The following is a 21,071-nucleotide window of genomic DNA, read 5'->3' on the forward strand; positions in this document are numbered from 1 at the left end:
TTGATCATATGTCTTACTGTGCCACCTTAGGCTGAAACAAAAGGATTTGCCTTAAGGCACACTCTCCTCCGCCCACTGTTAACTTAAGCCTCTTTCTTGCTCCAAGTGGGCAAATACACCCTTCTACCAATGGCCTATATTTAGTAGAAACGTTTAAACAACCAAAGAGGAGTACATTTCATTCTCAGCAGTTTCAGTCTATGCATGTCTGGAGCGCCATGTTTTTGCCTCTCAAAGGTCCATGTCCAACCAGAATAGGAGCAAGAACACAGAATGTGTCCTATCGCAACTGTCCTGGTAAGTGTTTGGTATCCTCCCAGTGTGACCACCCGAACCTGTCCGAAACTTTTCCCACTCAAGTCCGATTGGTGTTTTGTAAAATGTGACTTGTGTTGTTACTCTCCTCAATCCAATCCTCTGTTTCCTAAGTAAAGTGCACACGCACACACCCACACCCACACACCCACACATGCATTTGGATTTGCACAAATACATCTTTGCAGTCTTGCAAATCCTTAATAAGCTTGTGATCGGTAACACATGTTTTGTCAAGTGTAGCAGTTGTGGTGTAGCCGAGATGTTTAAAAAGGGAAAGCAACTCTAAACAAAGGCAGCCACCAAACGTAGCGTGAATTAGCGTGAATGCTTACGTTGCGGTTTTATCTGTAACTGAAGAATATTTCTTTTCTTGAAGAAGAAATAAAAAGATGTTTTTGTTTTCCCATTTCTTTTGAATGACATCAAGAGACACTGGCTCTTTTTGTTTTTATTTTTTGTGCTTATTGATCTGATTGGGCCCCTAGTGAACAGACCATGTCCCATTATTTTCTCAATCAGTTAATGACTAATGTGTTCTGAAACGCATTAGAGTGGAACCTCTAAGGTTGAACAAAGTTCGACACTGATTGTCCTCCAATTTGTTCAGATAACGGATTAAACAAGGTGAGTCTGCTGCCACGATGAAATATTCAATAACTTTACAGGCAACAGTAACATTTTGAACTATCAGAGCTTGCATTCAAGAGTAGATTAATCATTGTTAAAATTAAAATGTAAAAACGAAATTGTTTCAACCGTAATGAGAAAGATGATGTATCCTAACACATCCCACTTTTTAAATTCATAATTATCACGCAACTGCACACTCTTTGTTAACCTCTGCTAACAATAGGATAAAACAACAATAAAGCACTCTTTTGTATCAGATTAGCCAAAGGGAGTCACGCAGTATTTTTTGCTGTATCTAGATCCTAGACCAATTAAAATATACCACCACGTTGGCATAGAAGGGATCTAGTAGCATGCCGTTTACTGCTGTTTGCAGACAAGGCGGATCACATGCCAAATATCGAGATTTGTGATTAAAACATTACAGTGGCTCAGAGGCTTAGGGTTCCCTGGATTTGCTGGGATACAAGACTTGAGAATTTGATTTACAAGACAACATATTAAATCCCCATTAAGCTGATCAACGACGGGCCTGCAGACAGTGTCCTCATTTCTACTCTAGAACCAACAGTCCCTCAAAAGCTTTCTCCAATCAAATTTTGGCCTGCACAAATGTTGTAAATGGTTGTATTTGGTGTGGCCAACTGAATTGAAGGGACTTGGGAATTGAAAATGTGCATGATCACACAAGCAATTTGGGGATTTTTCACCTCTGTGCAAGTGGCCTTTGCAGCACGTTTCTACCATTTCATCATTTTGGCTTTATGATTTGGTTTTTGTCATGGCGTTCCCTCATTAGTGACATTATCTTCCAGCCAAGGAAGCATTTGCATCGGTACATTTTTACTTCACCTGGCACTGAGTCACTCTCTCATTTGGCTCTAATACTTGCTTGAGTCAGACAACATAAAAGCACTGATAAATCTTTAATAAAACTGAACTGCATGCAATTTTGAAATGGCAAGACTGGCATTAGTATATAGACATTCGTGATGTTCGGTGCTTTTAACACTGTTTGGTCTCACTTACTATAGACCTATAGTAAGCATAGAAGTAAGTATAGACCTAGATAATACCACATAATATATTAAGAGTTATTCGCCAAATGATACAATGGAATCTTTTTGATATTTTGTAGTCCATTGGTTCTTTTTTGTTGTTGTTGTTATTCTAGTACAGATAACTCTGTAATTATAACTCAGTTAAATTAATACTCTGCGACAGTTATTTTTTTACTGTTATGTGACTGTATTTTTAAGTTGATATTTTGAGAAATAACTCTCTTGCTATTTCAGTGGCTAGTGGAAACAGTTTAGGATTGAGGGCTCGGTGTGGGAGGGGAGTACCTCGTGTTTTACTGTTGCTTCAGTAAAAGTAACTGACTGTCTTCCCTTCCCCTGTGCAATCCGCAGGAAATCTCCATGGCTACCAGATCCCCCCTTTCCATCCGCTGATTTCTGATCACACTGATTTACTATTTCCTCACTATATTTCAGACTAACCTTGTCAGCTCTCCTGTCATGTATCTACTGTACATTGCTTTTCAGATTTTTCTGTCTTCTCATCTAGTTTGATGTGGCTGAAGAGGCTTCTTACAATTTAACTCTGTTATTTAGCTTGCTTTGCTTGTCCCACTATGTAGCATCTGCTCTAGGTTATGAAGCACTGTTTTCCTCTAAATAATAACAGATCCTGGCTAATTGATTTTGCGCCACAGAAATACTAAACCCTTTCTCTTCATGTCAAAATATGAAGTGCTAGGTGAGCCATATTTATGTTCTGACCTATATCATCTTCCAAAATAAACGTAAACTTCTTTAGTCAAAATTTGAGGATATGATGGAATTGCAGACTTTTCATAGTCCCTCCAGTTGTATATTTTGACACGAAGAGCATTTGACATTGAGTTGAAAATATGAGTTGGAAGTCTACGTCAGACTAAAAAAGCAGTGATCTGAAATTCCTAATACATTCCATTTCAGTTAAATATTAACTGCATTTGAAAAATGTTGCGTTACTCTTTTAGGATTGCTGGACTGCCCCATATAAACAAGCATTGCAAAACAATGTAGCCGCAATGTTGCTGTACTGCTGGTACTCTATTTGCAAAACTTGACATAGGCATTCATTGTGGTGTTTTTTTTTTTTTTAATTATCGAATTTCACCGTTTTCGTTCCAGTTTCAGCTCAATCAAATGAGGATATTTGGGATACCAGCGATAATTAATTGACCGGTATGTCGTTTTTTGTGGAACAGCTTGTTGATTAGTTGCGTCTTAAAGCAAATGAGGCAAAATGGAGTGCACTTGATGGATGAACTAGTTTGGATTCCAAAGAACACTTTCATGATGCCATCTGACACCATTTCTATGTTACATCAACAGCAACTCCTCTTGACAGAATTACAGATTAATTGATTGTTACTTTCCTGTGTAGTTGATCAATAAAAACAGTCAAATGTCCATCCTTTCACTGTTTTTAAAAACTAAAACCTCGAAATGGGACAGCTCAAAGAATTGTTTGCAGTCTGACCTAGACTTTCAACTGAATGTATTTTTTGAGGACTAAATCATGTCAATGAATATTTGCTATCTATGTTAATATCCTGTTTGATATTCAGTTTTTAATGATAAAGTTCAAAAGCAAAACCAGCATGTAGTTATTGTACAAACTGTGCACAAAATGAACAAATATATGATAATGGGTTCAAAATGTATTGAACATTTGAAGACTTATTCATTTTTAACATTTCTTCTCTGGAATCTCCTGGGGAAACGCACACACACACGTTAAAATGAAAAATTACAAATGTAAAATTCATTCTTTAGCATGGATGGCAAATACAAATAATAATTTGGTAATTGATTGATTATGTATTATGTACCAGCTTCCTTATTGAGCCATTTGTCTCTTGCATTTTTCTCAGCTTTGAACTGACACAAATTTACAATTATCTTAAAGGTGGAACTGTCAGTCCATATTTTTGTTCATTCATAGCACATATATTTTTTCTTAACAGTGGTGGGTGGACTTATTTTCTTCAAAAAAACACATTTTGTCATAATTGTTCAAATAGTAATTATGGCTTGACATTAGTTGTAGTAGCAGTGGTAGTAATAGCACACAGTTACCTAGTTATCCCAGAGCAGCTTCTTTTTCGTAATGGAATGTTACTATAACACAAAATATTATCGATTTGAAGTTTTATTTTTTGTGAGGCTGCAGGGCTCTGTCTGTGATGAATGTGCCCGTGACTGTGCAAAAAATGATTGACACCTCATAAATCTTTCATAAAAACGTTCCCTCTCAGATTTGTTGTGATTTCCTCTGGTGCGGTGGTTTCTCGTATATCAAATTAGAGGCACAAGATTCGGCTAGAGATGGCTGATATTTTTTCCCCGATTATATTTAGCATCAACCAATTCAGGGTGTACCCCGCCTACTGCCCGAAGGCAGCTGGGATAGGCTCCAGCACGCCCGCGACCCTCGTGACGATAAGTGATTTGGATAATGGATTAATGGTATATTTAGCATGCAGTACTGTCGAGGAATAATAATTGTTTCAACAAATATGACAAAAAATGTGTGTGTGTGTCTGTGTTTTTAAATTTTAACCACTCTCTTTAATAGTCTGTAGATGCAACTATCAAATAAAATATTTCTCTTACCCTTTTCAGTTCAGACAAGACTATTGAAAGTTAACATTCGTAACTACCATCAAGATATTGGCATGAAAAACTGCACAATTCATCAGTAATCCACCCAACACTGTTTTAAAGTAATTGTAAACCTTTTCCTGATCTGATCATAAAATTAGACTGTACTGTATGTTCCACTTTGTACGTCTTTATGAATTATGTACAGTACTTCATTTACCTTTTTACCTTCAACAGGACCATGGCAATGGATTTTCAGACGTCACTGTTTTCTCTAGTTAGATCAATTCATCCTTATCCATATGTCAGCTGTGTCTCTATGTAACTGTAGTGATGGAAGTTAATACATATTAATCTCTTTTCCCCCCCCTCCCATCCTTTTCATTCTCTCTTCCAATGCTTAAAATAGAAGTGGAGCAAAAAGGTAAATAACAGACACGATCCAAACCCTAGCTACTTTGTTTTGTGGCATCGAGTTGTAAACTTCTTGTGGTGGCCCCTACGACCGGCTTGTGGACTACAGTGGAACCTCTAAATGTGAATGGCCTTGAATTTCAACAATTCAGAGTTCAATTAAAATTTTCAGGAAAAGCAAAGTTGCACACAAATCGGGATTTCGAGACACCGTCATGCATGATGTCAGACAAAGTGTGTCATCTTGGATTTTTCTGATACCACAACAGAACGACACCAGTGATGGAAAATAAGAGACAAAGGTGGTACACATGTCTATGCCCCAATTGCGCAGCACAATATGGCTAAAGCAAACAGGAATCTTGACAATAATTGTAAAAGAATAACAGAATGCAGTGAAATATTATCTGTGTTTAGTTTTTACGACACCACACCATTTGTGACAAATTAGGCATGGATTAGATTGGCCGTATACAAACTTCAGTCCAGGCTGCTTAGTATAAAAGTCAACAAAAGGCAAAGCACCTGCATCCACCCTTTTCTCATTTTTTTGTTGTGTTAATTACGTGTTATGAAAGGATGGGTAGACATTTCATGTACACTTCTTTTCCCCATTTTATAATAAATGCTACTTACAGTGTACATAAAATCTATACACGTCCCTGTTCAAATGCCAGGTTATGTGATATAAAACAATGAGACCAAGATAAATCACTTCAAAATGTTTTCCACCACTGTGACCTATACCACTCAAGTGTAAAAAATAAGTGTTTTAGAGAGGGAAGTAAAAATAAACAACTGAACTAATGTGTTTGCACAAATATGCACATCCTCTTATAACTCAGGATGTGGCTGTGAATTAACCAGTCACAGTCAGTCATGTTAAATGACATTCAGCACACACCCATCACCATTTGATGGTCTCTGATCTCTGATTCAGCCCAAATAAAGTTCAGCTGTAAAATTTTTGTAGGCACATATTATTGCAAAATGCATCCACAAAGTCCACAAAGACCTTCCGCAGCATCAGAGGGATCTTACTGTTCAAAGGTTTTTCCCAGGCATTGAATACACCTTGGAAGACAGTCAAGATAGTCATCATCAAGTGGAGCAAATATGGCTCAACAGTGACATTACCAAGAACTGGACATCCCTCCAAAATTGATGAAAATATGAGAGGAAAACTGGTTAGGGAAGCTGCTGAGAGGCTGAACATTACTCACTGTTTAGTACATGTGACAACAATGTCCCGTCTTCTTCAGACTGTATTTTTGGGCTATGGGGTAGGGTGGAAAGATGGAAGCGTGGCTATGTTTTGCAAAAACACACTTGAAATTTTCCAAACTGTGAAAATGTGTTATGGTCCGACGAAACCAAGAATGGACTTTTTGGCCATATTTCCCCAAAATGTTTTTGGCCATATTTCCCCTGCTCATCACCAAAAGAACACCTTATCTACAGTGAAGCATTGTGGTCGCAGCATCATGCTTTGGGACTGTTTTTTCCGGCTCTAACTGGAGCTCAAGGGGGACAGAATTATGAAAAGTTCCAAATTCCAGTCAATTTCAGGCACAAATCATTCAGGCTTCTCCTCGAGAGCAAAACATGTCAGGAAAAGCCTACTAGAACAGATGAACTTACTTTCTGAACTAGGGTTATTCAAGGCACTTTAAATGGTGTTAGGTGTGTGCTGACTCCAATTTATCAAGAGTTTAAATGTGATTGGTTTATTATGAACACAACCACATTCCTACTTAGATGAGGGTGTGCATACTTTTGCAACCACATTAGGCTCTGTATTTGTGCTCAGTTCAAGTCTGATATTAAGCCCAGTCTAAGGCCTTGTCCTTGCCCAGCACAGTCTAACTGCACACGGGTGGAGTTTTTCTTTATTTTGGTATATTTGTAGACAGGCGCAGTTAGAAAGGGACGTTTGCGCTGTTGTGGGAGTGAACACAGCCAATTTGCTTCCCGGCCAATGGAAGTGGCTCCTCTCACTCAATTTAAATTCACCGTAGAAGGGCGGTCCACATGGTATGTAGATGCAGGAGATCAAAGATTTCAACAAAAATGTTTATAAAGAACTGTAAGAAGATCTCCACCTGTGGATGATGGTAAAGTTGGTCGCTGTACAGTGGAGACCGCCTTCCACCCCCGATTGTGCATCCATGTGTGAAACCTTCGATTTTGACACACAAAAGATGAGCATGATACAACATATCAACATTTCAGCTTTCCCTCCAGGTCTTGATACACAACTTAGTTATACCATCTTTTGTTTGGGTTGATCCACCTTTTCTTGTGGAGGTATTTAGAGGTGTAACCAACATAAAAGCCAGAGGACTGTCTCTGTGTGTAAGAGAAGACAAGATCGCTGAAAGAGAACAGATGAAAAATAAGAGCTATTGAAGTAACACTGGCAGAGTTAACACAACCAATGAGAATGCTCCTGAAAGACAGACTAAGCCGTGAGCGTAGTAATAGACATGAAACGGGTAGATCAAGATGACAGAAAATAAATGAGTACCATAAAGAAAGCTCCATCAACGACTGTCGAGTGCATTAGCGACAACCTCCTCATGCTGCCTCTTCGCCAGGTCATCACTGAAAATGAGAAATGGCTCTCAACTGACCAACCTGATTAAATAAAGTTTAATTAACACAAAAGAAAATCCAGAAGGTATGAGTGAAGGTCAGGAAAATAAACAAAAATACAGCTGCTACACTAGAAGATGCAAAATACTCATTAGCAAGAGCAGGAGGGCCAGGCTGAGTTTTGCCCCCACCCCAAAAAAAAGTACAGACACAACTTTACAAAGATATGTGATAGTTATTTTGGAACAAAAAACAAGAACTAAAACAATATACTCTATTTCCATTTTTACATATATTCAAATAAACACTTGAATAGAACAAAATATTACTCTTGTCACGAATCCAAAACAAATGTATCAGGAAGGCTTTAAGAACAGACCATTAGTGGTCTGTTAAAAATAATATATGAATATAAATACAAAGAACATGCATTGAAGCTTCACTCTTCAAATGTATGCCGGTGCGTGTTTGCGTATGCGGTTTTGAGCAAATGAATAACCAAATGCATTGTGGTAAGTGAATCCAAACATAAGATGAATAATAATAATCTAACAAGACAGTATAATTGGCAACTTTTACATAGTGAACATAGCACTTAACATATTATTCTATGTATTAATAATGTGTACGTATAATGTATTCTGTGTTTTTATTTTTATTCAAGACAAGGTACAACACTTTGGGTAATAGAAGTATTGTAGCTAACTTAGCGATCAATACACACAGCTTTCACAAATAAACAACACATAAAAACACTAATAAATGTGTTATGGTGCAACAAGCAATGGCCCCTATACTTTTACGTTGCTGCTCCCTTTGTCTTTGATGCACACAGCTGAAGGAAACTTACAATATGGTGCACACACTACTGAGCCTGACACTCGGTTTTCAGCCAGTCACACTGACATCATGTCCATGCACAAGCTGCAGTACATGAAGTGGCCCACTCGAATAACATGTATAAAAATGAACATGAAAGTAATCAATGATAAAGGCACCTAGAGCGATGAACGTATTTTTCCTAACGTGAATGACACTTGGGCCTTATTCACACATGCTGACCCAACCGAAAGACATGGCGAGAGAAAACGTTTTTCAATTAGGGCGCGCCAGCCTCATGGCAGGTGCCCACCTCCTGTGCCCGCGGCCTCACATACACGATGAATCGAATGAATGAGTCGACTGCGCACTGAGCGAAGTGAAGGTTGGCTTTTGGCCATACAACTACTGTGAGAACACCTGATCTCGTCTGATCTTGGAAAGGGCCGTAACAGGCTGAGGGTCACAAATAGACGAACAGCGGGCCGGATGAAGCCCTGAGGACCGCCTGTTTCCTACTCAGGTGCCCATATAAAGGAGAGTGGGGGAGTGAACCCCCCGCCACAAACGAAAAAAACAGTTCAAAGATGTTTTGGCGAAAGCCTTCTCGAAAAGTGTCAATAAGAAAAGGATATAAAAGTAAATCTAATTCACTACTTCTGTGTTTCATTTTACACAGAGTAAAGTTTAAAAAATGATAACCCATATTGATCCCAAGTCCTCTAAATTGTGTATCAAATCCAGATGTAAATACTGAAAACAAAGCTGAACTGTTGATCTGGTCTCACATCTCTTTTGACCCAAATGTTTTCGGTCTCCAGCACAAATGAATGAATTACTGTTACAGCACTTTCAGATGGGAGTAAATTACGACTACACTCTGTTTTCATTGTTTTGTATGAGAACAATGTTTAGATATAGAGTATGAACAAATTAGATGGTTGACCAGTGGTGTGGAAGGGATTGTGCTCAACTTCAGACCTGTCACACGTCGCGCTTCTCAGCCAAACTGATTTGCAACTGAATTGGACAATCACAAAAATGTTTAGTTGGTCACTCTTCACCGCACACCAAGCAATTGAGCACTCTGAAAGCTCATGTGCGTTTTTGATTGGCTGTTACATCAGTGACGTTTGAAGGTTGTTCATCACCAATTCATATTTTTAATTTAACTGCGGCAAACCACTAACCGCACGCTGCACAACAGTACAGTCGGTTTCTTCTCCGGTTGCTCGGTGTGCGGCGGACCTTAGAGGTTTCACTGTATATTCTCAGCGTCCACTAAATACGATGTTACCCATTAGTGCAGTGCACAAAGGGAAGTAAGAATGGCTGTAAAGAAAAGACAGGACACACGCAGCCAAATGATGTAACTCGGGGCGAATTGGCTTCACTCCATAAAGGTTTTTTCCTCCCCATTCTGCCTGGGTGCTTTTGCAGCTCAGCACAATTTGCCTGGCTTCCAAATCGTTTTCCATAGCATGCCCTGGAAACAGTGAAACTATTGCTTTCTTCCGAATCCCCTTCTTTCTCCAAGGCCACTTTCTTTCTCACCTTCTTCCCATTATTCTCACCTGACGACGCACTGTTCATTTCTTTGTTGATTCCTATGCCTTAGAACCCGAACCTAAACGCCTCAAGAGCCCGTTTACTAATATATATATATATATATATATATATATATATATATATATATATGTGTATATATGTGTATATATGTATATATGTGTATATATGTGTATATATGTATATGTGTATATATATATATGTATATATATATATGTATATATATATATATATATATATATATATATATATATATATATATATATATATATATATATATATATATATATATATATATGTATATATATGTATATATTTTTTTTTATGGTTGTGACATTTACACCACTTGCTAATGGCATGCCTCTCAAGGTCTTTACTGTAGAAGAGGTGAGGCGGATCTTTGCACACACATGTATGTTCCCAGACTATACTGACTCTCATGACCTCTCTCATAACCTTTTGCGTCTATTGCCAAATTTGGCTGTGTTATTATTTTATTTTAATTACAGGACTGTTTTTGTTGCTTTTCATTTATGTTGCCCTCATTTGTGTTTTCCCTCCTGCAGTAAATCTCAAAATTTCTTTTTTGTTTCAGATTATTGCAAATACATAAATATTATGCTTGCTAACTTTATTTTGTTATTCCTTGCTATGCACAAAACCAAAATCCTTTTACTGCTTGTGAAAATTGGCGATAGTCGTTTATAGTGTGCCTGTCCTCATTCTCTGTGGACAACTCATAAGACAAAAATGTATTTTATTTTGATAATATATCTATGGTGCTTTTGATGGCATATTAACCTGTCTGCCTCTTATTCTACTTTCTTCTATTACTAGTTTTTCTTTGCCCTGGGTCTCTGAAAGCTGTTGGAGAACCCTCCTTTCAATTTGAAGCGGAGCAACAAGCTGGTGCCTGGTGCAAAGATCCACTGCAAGCTGCTGACAAGATCTACTTCATGCCTTGGACTCCTTATAGGACAGACACTCTTATTGAATATTCCTCCCTGGATGACTTCCAAAATGCCCGGCAAACAATCACCTACAAGCTGCCCCACCGGGTGGATGGAACTGGATTTGTGGTCTATGATGGTGCTGTGTTTTTCAACAAAGAGCGCACCCGCAACATAGTCAAGTTTGACCTGCGAACTCGAATCAAAAGCGGGGAAGCGATCATCAACAACGCCAATTACCATGACACGTCACCCTATAAGTGGGGTGGTAAAACAGACATTGACCTGTCGGTAGATGAGAATGGCCTCTGGGTGATCTACGCGACAGAGCAGAACAATGGCATGATAGTAATCAGCCAGTTGAACCCCTACACGCTACGTTTTGAGGCTACGTGGGAGACTGCTTATGACAAACGCTCAGCCTCCAATGCCTTCATGGCCTGTGGAGTACTCTATGTGGTCCGCTCCACCTACGAAGACAATGAAAGCGAAGTCAGCAAGAGCATGATCGATTATATCTACAATACCAAGCAGAACCGTGGGGAATATGTTGATATCCACTTTCCCAACCAGTACCAATACATTGCGTCTGTGGATTATAATCCGCGAGATAACCAGCTCTATGTGTGGAATAATTTTTACATCCTGAGGTATAACCTGGAGTTTGGGCCACCGGATCCAGCTCATGGTAAGAGCACTTCAACTAATGTTGAATTATATCCCTTCAATTGTGATTGTCGATGTTTTGGCACATAAGAACCCATCATTAGAAAGTGTAATTTAGTGCACAAAACAAATATTTCACTATAGGAATTATATCTCCGGTGATTGATAAGTAACTGTTGGCCTGAATATGTCACATTTATGTTCATGTGGGATTTTTGACATCCTCTCATCAAAATTATTACTTGCTTCTTGTAAGAGGGGAACATTTTTTCTTTTTTTTTTTAAACACCAGACTTTTCTAATATAGTAGTGCTTTTTTATTGTGGCCCTAAAATTAAATTTTTTATTTTCAGTACAGAGAAACTTAGGATCCAAGGGCGTGTGGCCTCTATATGGTAAACAACACTTCGAAGCTAGCTGCCGTATCATAATGACTCAGTATCTTGGGGAATTAGGTAGGCTTACCATGTGGGCATTCCCTGTGTCGTGGCAAAAGCTCAGGGGACCCCTGCGAGCGCATTCTTTTTTTTTTTTACATTTTGTGTGGAGACATATACTCTCAGCCCTGGAAACATACATGCCCGGACAGGTGCAAAGTCTGGCCTGGGGCAAGGTTAGATCATTCCCTAAGTGATGCTAGAAATCTAAATCTCTATTGGCCATTAAATAAATTCATATGCTGGAAAAGACTGTCAGGATTTAAGGTTTTGCCCAAGAGACACAAAGGGGGGAAAATATCAACCAGCCAGGTTCTCATTTGAAATTTATGCTTTTGAATGAACTAGCATGAATCTGAGAAGGGGGCCTGCAATAGACTAAGAATATAATACCAGTAATTAACCGAATCCCTCCACACCCTGGGTCATAAACACATGTACTGCTGATTGTAGTCAGTGAGCAGTCAGTGAGGTCAAGAAAACTTTTTCACATCTTATCACTAGGCTCAGAACTTTGTATTGTGTTCGCTTGTTACAAAATAATAGGTACTGTACTGCCAGGTAGAATTATAATGAATAAATGTTCCCATCAAATTGTCTTTAAAATCTGGGTAAGTAAGGAGTCAACCACAGTTCAGAACAGCTCAGTCGAATCGAAATACTGTAAATAATTTAAGAGAACTTTAAAGGAGCCAAATTTCACCAGAAACAATTATTGCATACATTCGATGTTAGAATATATCCAGCGAAACAACAATTTTCTCCTAGCTCTTTTAAAAGAGCTGTGGAGCACTGAGTGCTAATTTATTTACACTTTTTGAGAACTAAGTAACCTCGTGACTGAATGTGTGTACAGTACAGTATATCTTACTAATCGCTGTATGTGGTCCTTTACACATACCCCCAAAGACCCAAAGGAATGCATTGCATTTTGATGGAATTTACGAGAGAAAATACACAACATATTTTCTGAAAAAATATATTGGTGAGTTTTCTGTCTTGTCTGTTTAGTGTTGTCTACGAGGGCTTTGCTTTCTCCGTGACAAATGAGGCATTTGCGTGGTCTTGCTGCTGCTGACTAATGTATGTCGAGCATCAGTCGATGAGCGCAGGGGAGAATAGTCTGAGATGATCATCAAGATGTCAGTACACTTGTCCTCCCACATGGCTGATGTTGACACATAAATGATGGGCACTTTCGTTTGCCTGTCGCCAGACGGCCTCTTTGCGATATCTTCATGCTCGGCTCATTGACTTTCCCACAATCACAGTGTTCAAGCTGCACGTGTTTTGAGCTACGAAATGATTTAAAAAAAAAAAAACAGCAATAATATTCTAGATTTGCTGGAGCCACGAAACGCTGATGACAACGCTTTAGCATCTAATTGTGCAGAAATTATTTTTACATGGCCAATTATGAATGTAATGATGATGTTAAAACTACAGACAAATGATCTGCAGGGTGTTTTAATCAAAGCACACACATAGGAGACAAGTGGAAGATGTTACAGCGGCTAGTGATGCATTCGGCAATCAAGGAGGACCGCGCTCGGAGCCTCTTTCCCTTTGTCCGCGTTTGTCAGTTGCACAAACATGTCGTGTTACGCGATCGCCTTGGAATTCAATCGCGGCAAAGTGACGTTGAGAATTTATGTGGCAGACAGTTGGATTGTTGTCAAGTCCAATATCGCTGCTCATGTCGAGGCTCGATCATCTCGTGTAGGATTATGGGGGAGTGGATGGGGTCACATCCAACAAGCGTCTCCACTGCAAGTGGACATTAAATGGGTCAGTAAGTCCCTCGCTTGGCTTGGACCAGCAGCACCATAATCCGCTCGTTTACTCATGGCTCTGTGCCCTTGTTCCTTCTTGCATATGGGAGCTCGCAAAAATGACATACGTCTGTTCTTTTAACTGAGATGATTACATTGATTTAAATGTTCTTTCCTCACTAGAATCTCATTATGCACCAATTCTATGGGTACTTTATTCACGCCAAGCTCTGATATGTGGCATCGAACTGCCGAATAAGCACGTTAAAAGATATTCTTTTGCTACAAATGTGCACAAACAGCCTATATTTGCTGCCTCGATGGGACACAGGTGAGCTTTGGTAGCCTTTTTATTGATCCCGTGTTGCAGAATTAAATTCTGAATCACTGCCATATAAAAGCCCTCGGCACAACATTTAGTGCCCGCACAAATCAAGTCCTCCTCTTTTAATTGCACGGATGTCAATACATTTGCATACAGATTCAAGCCTTGTTGCACACTGGAATTATACATCCGGAAGAAAGTATTCAAGAGAACAAAGACATTTATTTGAAATGGGAAGGTAATGCTCATGAATGTGCTCGTCCAATTACTTTAAAGTAATCTGCGCGTGGCCCAAAGAGTACCCTGTGTACTGTGTACATGTCTAATGGAAGTGCCTGACAGTGCCCAAATATTCTGTTGTAACAGATGCAGAGACTAGCATTCACCCCAGAGAGCAAACTTCTTAGAATTTGATGAATATAAAGCTTTCTGATAAGCACCGCTGTGATATATTCTTGTCTTTGGCGGCGCTTCCACGGAGGTCAAACTTCGCATGGCAACATTTAGAGGAAACGCAGGGAAAACAGAGAGAGACATACGAGACTCTCTCATCATCAAGCTTTCACAGCCACCTGAGGTGTTTGGCTAAAATGTCAGGTCTGCGTTGCTTCCATGCTCAAATGTGCAGCAGCAAGCAAGCATTAGGATGCATTTAAAACAACCAATTCGATTGTTTGCCTTGATAACACCCTCCTCCCTCTCCCTCCCCAGCCTCCTGTCAGCTGCCCAAGTAGACACACGAGTGAAAAAGGAGTGTGTACTGATGTGTAAAATCACCCTTTTTGGTTTGTTTCTCAGTCATGTCATATTCTCAGCTACCACATCTTATTGTCTCCCCTTTTGACTCCTATTGCTGGTTCTGTCTTGGTGTTTTCTCCTTTTCCCTCTCGAATACCTTACAATACTTCTTAAAATCTCAAGTCCCCGAGGGTGCACAGTGACTTTTCTTTGGGCTGCTATCTTAAAAGGTACTGCTGTTCTGCCCTCTGATGCTACTGCAGCTACGAATATGTAGCTTCTTGACTTTGGGAAGAAATATAATATAACAGCATCAGTTCAGTCATTTGCAGTACATTTGTGTAGCTTGCCCTTTTAAGGAAATGGACTCTGACCGTACTACATGTTCGGACACTGTTTGCCTCCCTTCCTCAAGAGTGCACAAGTACACCCATTGGTCATTTAATGTTTCTTCTGGCGTTCTTCCTGAAGTCAAATCTAAAGCCTCTGTCAAACTGTTGAAATCATACCAAATAAGCACCGCAGACTAAATGATAGGATTTAAGTAAATCCTTAGCTGTGACTTTGGGAAACTGTACAAAGAAGGCCGTCACGCATGTCTAGTTTACACATTGAAAAATATTTGTTCACTAGTGGGAGAGTTTTGCAGAGATTTTTTTTCCCCCTAACTGCTATACACTACTGCACTGAAACTGCTGATGAGAACTCATTTTGCCTTAGTTGTAAGTATCTTATGTTGAACACGCCTTATCCTTTGGGAAGTGACCGTACTATTGATGAAATGCACATGTTCCAATCCAGCACGCCATCAGTCAGTTTTCCATCCAAATGTGTCACCATTAGTAATCCTTGGCGTGTTCTCCCCATCCTGAATTTTCAAAAACATGGTTCCCATCCCAGGATAGTACAGTGGTTGTGTGGTTTTTGTTGCCTAATGGTATGAAGGTCTTTGGTTTGAGCATGCTTGGACCTTTCTTTGTATTGTTTACATGTTCTCCCTGTATATGCATGGGTTCTTTCTACTGTAGGCACTCTGGTTTCCACACACAATCCAAAATGTGCATGTTATGTCATACGTTTCAGCCCTGTGATTGAGTGGTTATCAATACAGCATATACCCACCTAAAGCCCATAGTCTGAGCTGAGAGGCTCCACTTTCTATCTGATCCTGAACAGACTGTTACAGACAGTAGATGCATGGTCTCTCTCCCTCCCTTTCTCTGAAATGTGTGCGTGTGCGAGCATGTGTTTGTGGTGCCAATAAACATTTTGAAATGCACATATGTCATCAGATCTACAGTGTCTAAACCCACTACGTGACCAAGAGCATTAGACTTGTTGAAGGCCTCTAAATTGCCACCTGGTCCGGACACATCACATGATGGGTAGAATTTCATCTCAGCTTACTCGAGATAACTGGAACTGTGAAGAAGAAGCTAGCAATGTAAAGGAATGACTGTGTGAAGGCCAGCTTCTTTACTGCCGGGCTGCCACTTGTTGTTCCTCCCATGGAGCTTTTTTTAACTGGTCTCATACTTGGACTGCTGGCATCGCAAGTCGTCACGCTAAGTTAAGATATACGGGTGAAGTTAACTGAAGCGATGAAATCCCACATTAGGGATTTACAGTGCTGCTCACAGGTCTGTGATGTGAACAGCCCAGTGTCTGTTGGATTTAGTAGATGTTGAGTGCATGAGGTGAGGGCATCACCTGTTTCTTGCACGGAACAAAATCAGACATAAAGGCCAGTTGGCGTTTGCCCAACCCTCTCTTATACAACACATTTGCACAAAAACACCTCAGTATAGTTTCTTACATTCTCAAGTTGCAAGTTACGTGGCTACAAATGCTAAAAATTACAAGGCTGAATGAAACAAACCTGGGGTTAAGACTTACACTCACAAAGAGTTGTTGTACATGAAAGAGAGTAGAGGCCGTGATTATAGTTTCACTGAGCTTTATAGCCGACGGGATCCACGGTCTCTTGTTTGGTTACAGTCTGAGCAAAAACAAGGTGTATTAAAATAATTATTACTCAGACTTTACATTGGTTCTTCTTACTCCACAACACGTGCCTTTGGAGGGATTTACTCACATGGGCCTTATTGTTGTTTTCACTAATCTGCACCTACAATATGCTTGACTTTAATTCTTTCAAAATATGCATGTAGAGCATGGGTGCATCAGCATGTGAGCCTGTCCGTACAGTCATCCCTGAAATGGATAGGCCCTTGTCTGCACAGCGTTAAATATCCGTCTGCTTGGTACATTTGCAGTTAAAACTTGAAATTTGAGGCACGTACAGTACAGAGAAAAGCTGCCAGCGAAGGGGGGATGGGCGTTCAAGCTGTAGTCTGGCAGCTGCTACGTCTGTTCTTTATATTTTGTTGTCAAGGTGTAGATTACTGTGCAAGAGTATGACTATGGTTATATCTATACACATTTCAGGTGTGGGAAATATTACAGACAACAATAACTGACATAAATTCGCTATTAGGTTATGTTCCCTGAGATGTTAACGTACGGTATATATTGTGCCACAGCTCCAATGGACATGGCTCATGGGAAATTATTATAGTTTTTTTTTTTTTTTGCTTCGCTTTCCTCATATTTACAGTTTATATGCAAGCAATCAATTGCAGTCTTCCCGCTTCACATCCACAAATGCAACAGAGAGTGAAAGACATGTAATCCAATTTCCTCTGCGTATTATCGCTGTTATTGGCAGATATCTGAATGCATCACAAACATATAGTGAATTACAGCACTGTGCAGTCAAGAACAACTCCACCTAGCAAGGTATATTGAGGGGGAAAAGTGAATGCAACGTTATGCGGGTGACTTATCATAGCAACACAAAGAGGAAGTCAGTTAGAGTCAGTCAGTTTTTTCACTGTTCATCACCTACATGCTAATGGTTTTTTTTTTATTATTATTATCTACGAGCGTCTTTTTCACAAAGACAAAGTCTTTGTACATCAAAGTACATCAACCCCGGGGTGTACTGAATCTTACGAAAGTTGTAATTTGCGCGCACATATCTGTAATTCATCTTACACAGTATTTGAAGCACATGCACAAGATAAAAAAAATAAATTAAAAAAAACATGTCATACAGAAATGCTGGTTCTGCCATTGTTGCATCATAACAACAATCTTTCTCACTGTCGCACGCGTTATTTTTCGATTGGCTGCTGTCAGGTGATCGGAAATCAGCTTTAGCAGACGGAATCAAGGACATAATATCGTGAGGCATGAGAATGATAATCTCTCAAGAGCGAGCAGACGACAGTGTTGCAAATGGCGGTAACAAGGAAGCACAACTCCATTAAAAAAAATATGGTGGCATTAAAAAAAAAATAAACGTGATAAAATTGACATTGGCCGTACAGATTCGCGAGCAAGGTGTTTCCACCTATACAGATTACGCTGAAAACGTACGACTTGACAGGTATTCAAAGTGTGGCTTGTCTCCAAAAGCAGCAGCACGCTTGTCATGTTTGTATTTCCATTCACTTTTAACGTTACCAATTCCACCCCCACTAGGAGGTTATTACCACCCAAGAGCCTACAAAAAATCTGCCACAAAATGGGAAAAAAATAGGTACAGTTTCAATAATCCCTTGCTTGAAATCATCTGGAGAGTACTCCATGCTTTCTTCTCAAGAGAATTTAGTAGTGGAATTTATGCAGGATTAAGGCTGTGTAATAATAACAATAAAATGCTGCTGCACTTCCAAAAAAAAGTGTGTCTTTTCATAACACATGCAACAAATATAACAAAAATGCTGCAAAAGAAACACTACTTGACCGTAGTCTCGAAGTGGATTAGGTTAAGATTAAGATTATACTACTGAGCCCTAAACTCTTGTTTGGGATGTCTTTTCTCCTTGCTTTTAGGGATTTGCTGTCTCTGATTGATAAGTGCATAAGTTCAAATCTGACAACAAACAACAAACTATACTAAAATAATAATAAAGTAAAATAATGTGCAATAATCAACAAGAAGCTTTCACGTTTTATTATTATTCTGATTATGAGATGTGGAAAATCCAGGTATTTCCATAAGAACTACAGATTTCTAAACTAATTAATGAGTCAAACATAATAATTCTGTTTATTGTTAGAAATCAATTGACTATATGCCTGTTGGAAGTTCTCAGCCAACTTGATTTCTTGCGGTCAGACTATCTCTAAGCAAATTGACTGCATTTTTTACAAGATCACTTCAAGACAGACCGAAAATGTTGCTGACGTATTTCGAATCCTTCTAGCAAATGTATTTGCGTCTGCTGCCAGGAAGGACAAAAGTTCTGTGTCAAATTTGGTTCATAGCTCTAAAACTACACTGCATATAACTCTTAGAAGATACACAAGTCCGTTTTATTGATCCAGTTTTCAAATAAAAAAACTAAGTAACATTAGATGCATTTAATTTTATACATGTTATTCATGATAATAGAACTTGTCTTTATCCAAGGACGCAAAGCGATAAATGCTTCAATGTCAGCTTCTCTCGGTGTTGTCTCAGCTGGTGAATTTCCTTTTGGAAAGTTGTTTTTGTCAAGCGCCAAGCTGACAACAGCTGAGTCAGGACACACGACATCAGTCTTGGTTCATGAGAAAATCGTTTCGGCCGGATGTGTTTGTGCTGTCTTGTGTATCTGGATCGGGAGCCAGTCTTGGTCTTCTCCCTCAAAAAAACAAAAAATGCTACGAGCGTCTAAAAATATTTTCCTCATTATTTACCACACCTATAGTCACGGGGAAAATGTGTTTGAGTAAACAGGTTTTTTTTTCCTTTAGTCAGTCAAGGTAATGTCAGTTCTCCATCCCTACCAAGAGTAGCAAACACAGCAAGTACACTACAGACAGTTGGTGACGCAGTGGACTACTCTCCAGTGCTTAGGGAGCTGTTGGGGTGCTAATTTAAACAAAATGTTTTTCTTTTTATGTCAACCAACTCCACAAAAAAAAAAAAAAATCAACGAACATCCAGTAAATTTTGGGTTGTCATTTAAAGGACAAAATCAAATTATGTGAAACTGGTTGATGTAAAAATATGAAATTAAACACATGTACCGGGAGATAGGAGGTGCGCAAACAATGCTTCACTTCCTGAGCTCTGGTGCAATGCCTTGCTCAACAGTAGTCAGGAAGCAGACTAACATCTTTCAAACAACTACTTTCCATTTTACATTTGTCCGCTACATAAGACCAAGCCCAAGTCCTTACAGATGAGCTACTGCCGCCCCTTAACCGAAGATGTAAGAGTCTGGAACGACCTCCCATTGTCAATTGAAAGGGGATTCATTAAGCATAATATATAAGACGCATATGCTGTCAGTTTTCATTTGTTACCCCGGGATGACTGCGCCCCGGTGAAATCTCGTCTGTGGTGTGTGCGTATATTTGTGTGTGTGTGCACACTCTGGAGCGCTTCTGTTGACGCATATGCCCAACATCCCAAATTATTCTTCTAATTGTTCTTTCCTCTCCTGGGTTCCCATGTAAATATCTGTCATCAATTGGTGACCTTTCACCCCACCGATGATAACGCAATCGCCGAGATAGTACACGCAAGTGCAACAATTTGTGAGCGTGGAATATCACAAAGAGATTATGAATAAAGTTTGTCCTGAATATTGGCAGTGCTTTGGAGTATGTCGATGCATGCACTCACGCTCAATGACAACTACCGGTAATTGAAGGTTCCCTTGAGTGGAGTGCAGCACAGACATAATTATCAAGGATCCTGTTCCATCTTACACCACATGGCCCAAAAGTGGGATTTTGTCATCATCAAAGATGTCATGTTCTGCCAGAGTCATGGCAAACAGCAGCGCTACTTAAACTTGTTCTCTTAGACATCTCTGTGAACAAGAGAATATTTTAATACCTTTGGGTTAATTCCTCACAGCTTTTATTGGATTAAATTAAATTGCGCTATGACATAAAGGTAATACGATTATTGTACTGCTGGCTGGCTGAATTACAGACTGGCAGCATACTCTATGTACATGAACAGCAGTGGTCAGAGTGGATGTATTGTTTATGCATGAATATATCACGGCAGTAGACCTCGCATTCATATTAGCCTCTTTCTCACGCTGGAAAGTGGATTTGTCTTCATTATAAACCTCCCAAGTGGAATGCTTTAGCAGTTTAACTAATCCTGATTTCAT

General features: G+C 39.4%; 1 protein-coding gene across 17 annotated transcripts in view; it reads left to right on the forward strand.

Annotated features, from left to right (window-relative positions):
- Nucleotides 1–21,071, forward strand: part of adgrl2a (adhesion G protein-coupled receptor L2a) — a 116,910-nt gene that overhangs the window by 60,093 nt on the left and 35,746 nt on the right. For 16 of the 17 annotated variants that reach the window (XM_086046841.1, XM_086046842.1, XM_086046847.1 and 13 more), the window contains exon 5: nucleotides 10,836–11,636. In XM_086046841.1, the coding sequence (XP_085902967.1) occupies nucleotides 10,836–11,636 (801 nt within the window). Of the gene's footprint in view, nucleotides 1–237; nucleotides 298–5,013; nucleotides 5,029–10,835; nucleotides 11,637–21,071 lie in introns of all 17 variants that reach the window. The other variant, XM_086046857.1, reaches the window with a different exon arrangement.

Source organism: Filicampus tigris, chromosome 12, assembly GCF_054856515.1.
Source record: "Filicampus tigris isolate MCC_2025a chromosome 12, RoL_Ftig_1.0, whole genome shotgun sequence".
NCBI lineage: Eukaryota > Metazoa > Chordata > Actinopteri > Syngnathiformes > Syngnathidae > Filicampus > Filicampus tigris.